Source organism: Nicotiana attenuata, chromosome 3 (genome assembly GCF_001879085.1).
Source record: "Nicotiana attenuata strain UT chromosome 3, NIATTr2, whole genome shotgun sequence".
In the NCBI taxonomy this organism is placed as follows: domain Eukaryota; kingdom Viridiplantae; phylum Streptophyta; class Magnoliopsida; order Solanales; family Solanaceae; genus Nicotiana; species Nicotiana attenuata.
The window spans coordinates 41174840-41183782 of NC_031991.1; the positions used below are offsets into that span (position 1 = coordinate 41174840).

An 8943-nucleotide genomic window follows, 5' to 3' on the forward strand; every position below is an offset into this window, starting at 1 on the left:
GGGACTCTATTTTTGTAGATCGTGTCTATCGTTCCTGTGTGGTTATTATTGGGGGTCTTGAGACTCGTGTACATTTCCTACTTCTCGATATGTTTGATTTCGATGTCATTTTGGGGATGGATTGGTTGTCACCTAATCATGCAATATTGGAATGTCACGCCAAGACCGTGACCTTAGCCTTGCTAGGGTTGCCCCGATTAGAGTGGAGAGGGACTCGTGGTCAATCTACTAGCATGGTTATTTCTTATATGAAGGCTTGGTGTATGGTCGAGAAGGGGTATCTAGCCTATCTAGCTTATGTCCGCGATTCTAGTGCGAAGGTCCTTCCATGAATTCTGTACCAGTTGTTCCAGAGTTTCCAGAGGTATTTCCTACATACCTGCCGGGGATGCCACTCGACAGGGATATTGACTTCTGTATTGACTTGGTTCCGGGCACTCAGCCCATTTCTATTCCGCCATGCCGCATGGCCCCGCTAGAGTTGAAAGAGTTGAAGGAGTAGTTGCAAGATTTGCTTGATAAGGGCTTTATTAGACCTAGTGTCTCGCCTGGGGTGTGCCCGTGTTATTTGTAAAGAAGAAAGATGGATGGATGAGGATGTGCATAGATTATCGACAGTGGAACAAAGTCACCAATCAAGAACAAGTATCCATTGCCGAGGATCTTATTTGATCAGCCTTAGGGTGCCAAGGTGTTTTCAAAGATCGATTTGAGGCCTGGCTACCATGAGTTGAGGATTAGGGCATCCGATGTCCCTAAGATAGCTTTTCGGACTCGGTATGGGCATTAGAGTTTCTACTGATGTCATTCGGGCTGACAAATGCCCCAGCAACATTAATGGATTTGATGAACGGGGTGTTCAAGCCCCATCTGGATTCCTTTGTGATTGCTTTTATTCATGATATCTTGATCTACTCTCGCAATCGAGAGGAGCATGAGCAGCATTTTTTGACCGTTCTTCAGACTCTAAGAGACAACCAGTTATACGCTAAGTTTTCAAAATGCGAGTTTTGGTTGAGTTCAGTTGCTTTCTTGGGTCACGTTGTATCAATAGAGGGTATTCAGGTGGATCCTAAGAAGATTGAGGCAGTCAAGAACTAGGCTAGACCCACTTCAGCCATAGAGATCCGTAGTTTCTTGGGATTGGCGGGTTATTACCGCCAGTTTGTGGAGGGGTTTTCATCTATAGCAGCTCCGTTAAACAGGTTGACCCAGAAGGGTGCCCCGTTCAGATGGTCAGACGAGTGTGAGGCGAGCTTTCAGAAGCTCAAGACAGCTTTGACTACGACGTCGATGTTGGTGTTGCCCACAGGTTCAGGGCCCTATACAGTATGTTGTGACGCATCTCGTGTTGGACTTGGTAGGTATTGATGCAGGGTGGCAAGGTTATTGCATATGCTTCACGGCAGCTAAAGGTTCACGAGAAGAATTATCCTATTCATGACTTGGAGCTGGTAGCCATTGTTCATGTGCTGAAGATTTGGAGGCACTATCTATGTGGCGTGTCGTGTGAGGTGTTCACGGATCATAAGAGTTTGCTGTATTTGTTCAAGTAAAAGGAGCTCAATTTGAGGCAGAGAAGGTGGTTGGAGCTATTGAAAAACTATAATATTGCGTACGTTCCAGTCGGTGAGAGACCGCTTTCATTAGACGTTCAGGCCTTAGCCAATCAGTTCGTGAGGCTGGATGTTTCTGAGCCTAGTCTTTTTTTAGCTTGCACAGTCGCTCGGTCTTCCTTGTTTGAGCGTATCAGGGAGCGGCAGTATGATGACCCTCATTTGCTTGTCCTTAGGGAAACAGTGCGGCACAGTGATGCCAATAAGGTTACGGTTGGAGATGATGGAGTTTTGAGGATGCAGGGTCGTGTTTGTGTGCCTAATGTGGATGGACTTTGTGAGTTGATTCTAGAGGAGGCCCATAGTTCCTGGTATTCTATTCACCCGGGGGCTGCCAAGATGTATCAGGACTTACGACAACATTATTGGTGGAGGAGGATGAAGAAGGATATTGTTGCATATGTAGCTCGGTGTCTAAATTGTCATCACGAGCATCAGAGACGTGGTGATTTGCTTCATAGGATAGAGATTCCTGAGTGGAAGTGGGAGCGTATCACTAGGGATTTCGTTGTTGGACTCCCATGAACTCAGAAGAAGTTCGATGCAGTTTGGGTTATTGTGGATAGACTGACCAAGTCAGCGTATTTCATTCCTGTGGCAGTTACTTATTCTTTAGAACGGTTGGCAGAGATTTATATCTGTGAGATCGTTTGTCTTCATGGGATGCCTGTGTTTATCATTTTTGATCGAGGTACGCAGTTTACCTCGCATTTCTAGAGGGCAGTGCAGTGTGAGTTGGGCACGCAGGTTGAGCTGAGCACGGCATTTCATCCTCAGATGGACGGACAGTCCGAGCATACTATTCAGATCTTGGAGGATATTCTCCGCGCATGTGTTATAGACTTTGGAGGATCGTGGGATCAGTTCTTGCCGCTAGCGGAGTTCACCTACAACAACAACTATCAGTCAAGCATTCAGATGACTCCCTATGAGGCATTATATGGTAGACGGTATCGGTCGCCGGTTGGATGGTTTGAGCCGGGGGAGGCTCGGTTATTGGGTACAGACTTGGTACAGGATGCCTTGGATTAGGTTAAGATCATTCAGGATAGACTTCGCACAGCTCAGTCCAGGCAAAAGAGATACCGATCGTAGGGTTCGTGATGTGGCATTCATGGTTGGAGAGAGAGAGTGTTGCTTCGGGTATCGCCTATGAAGAGTGTAATGAGGTTTGGAAAGAAGGGCAAGTTGAGCCCAAGGTATATCGGGCCTTTTGATATCCTTGAGCGAGTGGGAGAGATGGCCTGCATACTTGCGTTGCCACCAGGCTTATCAGCGGTACATCCAGTATTCCAAGTGTCCATGCTTCGGAAGTATCACTGCGATCCATCCCACGTGTTAGATTTCAGCACTATCCAGTTGGACAAGGATTTGACCTACGAGGAGAAGCCGGTAGCTATTCTAGACTGGCAGGTTCGTCAGTTAAGGTTGAAGAGTTATCCTTCAGTTCGAGTGCAGCGGGGAGGTCAGCCTGTTGAGGCAGCTACCCGGGAGTCCGAGTCCGATATGCGGAGCAGATATCCCCACCTTTTCACCAGCTCAGATACTTTTCTATGTCGGTTCGAGGACGAATGGTTGTTTTAGAGGTGGAGAATGTGATGACCCAAAAGGTTCATCTTGTTTTAGAACTCGATTTCGTGTTCCGAGGCCTTCAAAACCTCATTTTATTCCTCCTCGATTTGCATGCGCAGTCCGGGCGTGTTTCCGGAAATCTTTTATATTGAAAGTTGATAAAAATAATAATTTTTGCCTTTAAAAGTTGATTTAGTTGACTTCGGTCAACGTTTTCAGTAAACGGGCCCGGACTTGTATTTTGACAGTCTCGGTGGGTCCGTATCGAAATATGGGACCTAGGCGTATGTCCGGAATCGAATTCCGAGATCCCTAGCTCAAGAAACGAATTTTTGATGAAAATTGAAAGCCTGAAAATTAAATGGCTTTAAAAATTTGGTTAAAGTTTGATCTCGTTGGTATCGGGTCCGTATTTTGGTTTTGAAGCCCGGTACAGGTTAAATATGATATTTAAGACTTGTCTATGAAATTTGGTGAGAAACGGAGTTGGTTTGACGTTATTCGGACGTCCGATTGTGAAGTTAGAAGTTTTAAAACTTTCTTGAAAATTTCATTCAATTTGGTGCTAAATTCGTAGTTTTAGGTGTTATTTGACGATTTGATCGGGTGAGCAAGTTCGTATGATGTTTTAAGACTTGTGTGCATGTTTCATTTGGAGCCCCGAGGGCTCGGGTGAGTTTCGGATAGGCTACAGAGTGTTTTGAACTTAGGAAATTTTTCTGGTGTACTTCAGGTCTGCAGACTTCGCATTTGAGAAGTCTGGCTCGCAAATGCGAGCCTCACATTTGCGAAGAAATCATCGCAATTGCGAGCAATTGGGCTAGGGGTGGACTTCGCATTTGCGAAGATTAGGATTGCAATTGCGATCACCTCAGGTCGCATTTGCGAACAATAGTTCGCATTTGCGAAGGCAGCAGAAATGTGAAGAGTTCGCATTTGCGAAACGTTTCTCGCATTTTCGAGCTTCGCAATTGCGAATCCCAGGTCGCAAATGCGACATCTGCAGCTGTTCAAAACTTAAGTTTGACGGGATTTTCTCTCATTCTTCACATTTTTCAAATCCTAGAACCCTAGAGGCGATTCTCCCAAGATCAATTCTTCCCCAAAACTTTGGTAAGTGATCCTAATCCACTTTCTTTCAAATTCCCATCACATTCTATGAATTTTCAACCAAAAATCTAGGATTTTCATGGTAGAAATTGGGGGTCTGGGTAAAATTAGGGATTTTTGGGAAAATGGGATTTAGACCTCAATTTAGGGTCGGATTTAAAAACTAATTACATACTCGGGCTCGGGGTTGAATGGGTGAATGGATTTTGATCAGAACCCCGAGTTTTGACCAAGCAGGTCCGGGGTCGGGTTTTTGACTTTTTGGGGGAAAGTTTGGGAAATCTAAAAGTTATGTGTTGTAATTGATTTCTTTAGCAATATTTGATGTTATTAATTAAGTTAATTATGGCTAGATACGAGTGGTTTGGAGGTGGAAACTAGAGGAAAAGTGGTGATTGAGCAGTGAGTGGCATGTGGATCGTGGTAAGTGTTGTGTCTAACTTTGACTCGAGGGATTAGGAACCCTTGACTCAATTGCTATGTGAAAATCCATGTGGGTGGCGTATATGTGAGGTGACGAGTACCTATGCGCCGCCAATGTATCTGTTTTCCCAATTTTCTTCCCGTTCTTATCATATTGTCTTTTCCTGCCATAACTGCTACATGCTTTACTTATAGTTCCTTGCCTAATTGCTACTTGTTAGACATTATATCTTTTGTCGGAAGTGTTAGTTCTTTTGTAGTTTCGTTGTCTCCTATTATTGTTTGAGCTGGTTACTGGTACTTTCAAGGCATCTTATGGATTGGTCTCACTGAGTAGTATTACTTGTGTAAAGTCTCATAGTGAAAATCTTTCTAAATGCTTTGATTTGAAGTTGAGCCTTGTGATTTGATATTTGTAATTTTTGTGCTTGCTGAGTAAATTATGGTGGGATCGGGTTGTGCGCCGCAACAGGTGTAGTAAGGGTGGAATGTGGTGAGATAAGGGTGAATTGTGATTGTTATTATTGTGATACGGTAGGATCGGGTTGCGCGCCGCAACAGGTGTAATAAGGGTGGATTGTGGTGAGATAAGGGTGAACTGTGATTGTAATTATTGTGATATGGTGGGATCGGGTTGCACGCCGCAACAATCTTTGTGCTTATGTTTTCCTTTGACTGTGTTAGCTGAACGGTAGTCTTAAACTGTACTTAAGGATTGGTTATAGCTGAGCACTCGTGATATGTTTCGGAAACTGTATTCATTCCTTGCAAGTTACTGCTTTATTTTATCCTGTCCTTCTTTCTGCTTTTATTATACACTATATGCAGGTTATATTGTAAATGTCCCGCCGTAGCCTCGTCACTACCTCGTCGTGGTTAGACTCGGTACTTACCAGTACATGGGGTCAGTTGTACTGATACTGCACTCTGCACTTTCTGTGCAGATTTTGGAGCAGGAAGTGGCTGATCGAGAGATTGGTTGCAACTTTTACAACTAGGAGACCCAAGATAGTCCTGTTGGCGTCCGCAGGACCTGCGGCCCTGGCGTCCCCTCCTATGCTCCTACATTTACTGTTTTACTTCCCTTCATAAACAGTTGTATTTTCTTTTGAACAAGTGTTTGTAGAAAATCTTAGTGTGTTCGTGGATTGTGACACCAGAATAGTAATAGTAATAGTATTGGTAATTGTATATAAACAAAAGGCTATTTATTTACTTCCGCATTTATTTTTACTGGTTTTGGCTTGTTTATTGCTAATCACTAAAACGTAAAGGATTTGACAAAATTAAAACTCTAACGTTGGCTTGCCTAGCAAATGTGATGTTAGGCGTCATCACGATCCCGGTTGTGGGGATTGCGGGTCGTGACACTTTATCTAAGCATCTTTAACTTCTATGGAGGCAAGGTGGAAGGTCCTCATCTGTTCTGTGTAAACTTTTTGATTTGATATAAAAGGAAGACGACACCTACGATGTACTTAAAAAATAATAATTCATAATCCATAAACTTCGAATCATAAATTTGCAGAGAGTATCTTTTCTACGTTAACTATGTTAAGGCTAGGATGGGAATTGGGATATCAGAATAATGTACTATTTTGGTGATGTTAGTATTGGTTAAAACAAGAAAGACTCAATCCCGTTCTTTAAAGGAAAATTATTTCCACTTTGTTAACACCCGAAATACTCTAGCTTGATTGCTGCATTTGAATTGGGAGGGGAGAGGGGGAGAGGGGAGAGAAATATGAATTAATGAATTTGTAGAAACATAGAAGTGATCAATTCATAAACAATCCTCTCAAAATATAATATAGCTCCTCTTAACAACAACATCCGAAAAAAAAACCAAGTGAATGTATAATCCAAAGTACAGGTAAGGAAATGAGCCATCATAATCCTCCTAAATAAAGAGATGGCAATTCATATATATAGAGACAAAAGCAAATGATCATGCAGGATTTAAAAAAGAGTTCTACATTAGAAAGCACAGTAGACCCCATCCTAAGACTAAACTTTTAACAATTGGTGTTGACAACTTCAGGCCTTCCACTCCACTCTGCAAATTAAATATGCATCCAAATATCAAAATATGACGATGAGAATAATTGATCTTAACAAGAGTTACTAATTACTCCCTCCATTCTTTTTTCAGTGATCATTTCAAGGGTTTGACACACCCATTAAAAATATTACTTGATAGTATTAATTAAATGGTTATTTTACAAAAAGAAACCTTTAATATATGCATAGGAAAATGTACAAAGAAGTCTTGAAAGACTTCTTATAAGTTTGTTCAACATTTATTATACAAGGGGAATCTTGCGGGGAAAATTAGTATCTTTTTGATTTCTTGAAAAGTTACTTACTATTTTAACACAAATTTAAAAGGGAATGGAGGGAGTATTAAATAGGATTGCCACCTTATAAAACTAAAGGAAACAAGGAAATCGAAAATATAAAGATCTATAATGATGATTATGAATCTCAATCAAGAATAAAAGTTTTTAAATTAGGGGTAATTACTTAAACAGTCAATTGTTAAGGGATGGGTTGTTTTGCAGACAATGTAATGCAGTGATTATAATGTAGGAATTGCATTATTAAGGATTAAATTAAATAATTGTTTGTTCATTGCATTATAAATGAAAATTTTAACATAAAATATAATGTTCTTTACAATTTTACCCTTGTTTTAAAGCGAATAAAATAAAAAGATAAAATCAAATTAATTCTTATTTGGTCTTTTCTAGGTGTTTTATCCCCATAAAATGATTTGCCTTATAAGTGAATGTTAAACTGAAAACTAAATTATTTATACACAAACTAATAACTTAAAAACTAAAAATAAAATGATTTTTACTTATTAGTATTCTATTGGTTGTAAGATTATTCACACTTTTACGTATATATTTAGAGCATATCTTAAATATTGAACTTGTTTAAAGCTACATACAATCAGATCCTATACACGGATCCAACATATCCGATCCGCAATATATATATATATATAGAGAGAGGGGTATATTTTTCATTTTTCATTTTAAATTCTTAATCAACTCCAAAATGATAAAGAAAGAAAATAAAATACCTGATCAGTGGCTGAAGGAGCAGGAGATAAAGCTCCAAGACTGGGAGCTAGAGCTGGAGCACCAGTGGGAGGTAAGGGAGGACTCAATGCGGAAGGAGATGGTGCCGGAGATGTTAACTTCTTTGCAGGAGCAGGAGCCGGGGATGAAGCAAGAGGTGCTGGTGAAGGAGCTGCAGGCGGAGGAGGGGTAGCTGGAGGTGGTGGAGAACTCACTGCAGGTGGAGGAGGAGTAGCTGGTGCTGGTGGAGGTGTAGATTGTACAGCTGGAGGAGGTGAAGTTACAGTAGGAGGTGGGGATGAAACTGTGGGAGGTGGTGAAGCAGTTGGCGGTGGCTGAGCTGGCGGCGTTTGTGTGTTAACTGGAGGAGGAGAACCAGTAGGTGTAGGAGGAGCTGGGGTAGTAGTAGGTGTTGGAGGTGCTGGGGCATTAGTGGGTGTTGGTGGTGCTGGTGTATTAGTTGGTGTTGGTGGCGCTTGGTTAGTGGGCGTTGGAGGAGCTTGGGTGGTGGGTGTTGGTGGTGCTTGGGCAGTGGGTGTTGGAGGAGCTTGAGTGGTGGGTGTTGGTGGTGCTTGGGTGGTGGGTGTTGGAGGAGCTTGGGTGTTGGGTGTTGGGGGTGCTGGGGTGTTAGTAGGTGTCGGTGGTGCTTGACCACCAACTCCGGCGATGACAATGCAGATAAATCCGAACAAAACAGCAATTTTCCCCATCATCTTAACAACGGAGAGAAGAAAAAGGAAAGGAGAGAAGAAATTTCTGCTGCTTGGACAGAGAGGTTTAGAGGGAGAATATATAAGGGTCTGTCTAAAGGAAGTGCGTACTTTTGAAGTGAGAGTAGAAAGGTGGCAAGTCTTTCTACGATTTGTAGTAACACTAGCTATGTGAGCTGTGACTACCGAATAAAGTATACCTAGATCAAATGATGTTATATTGTTGTCTTACGTTAGTTAGTACCACGGAGTTTAAAAAAAATGACTACTTTTGGAATTTGTGGTCCTAAACAAGTCAAAAATTAGCCCAGAGTATTTGTGTGATTATAAAAGTTTCTCATTAAGGTTGGAATTGAAAGTTTAAGCTAAATTGTTTTCAACTTTAGAAAGGGATCATTCTTTTTTAAAGGAACCAAAAAGAAAATA

At 41.7% G+C, this 8943-nt stretch overlaps 1 protein-coding gene across 1 annotated transcript; it reads right to left on the reverse strand.

Annotated features, from left to right (window-relative positions):
• Positions 6487-8616, reverse strand: LOC109223593 (classical arabinogalactan protein 9-like). Its single transcript, XM_019387970.1, has 2 exons — positions 7810-8616; positions 6487-6777 (listed from the first exon to the last, which is right to left on the reverse strand). Exons 1-2 carry the CDS (start codon positions 8518-8520, stop codon positions 6694-6696), a joined length of 795 nt encoding a protein of 264 aa, XP_019243515.1. The 5' UTR covers positions 8521-8616; the 3' UTR covers positions 6487-6693.

Excerpts from the sequence above, each read along its gene's own strand:
- LOC109223593 (XM_019387970.1), bottom strand. The coding sequence starts at position 8,520 with ATGATGGGGAAAATTGCTGTTTTGTTCGGATTTATCTGCATTGTCATC. Across the intron at positions 6,778-7,809 it reads CTCCTTCAGCCACTGATCAG|AGTGGAGTGGAAGGCCTGAA; the intron begins GTATTTTATTTT and ends TTTAATTTGCAG.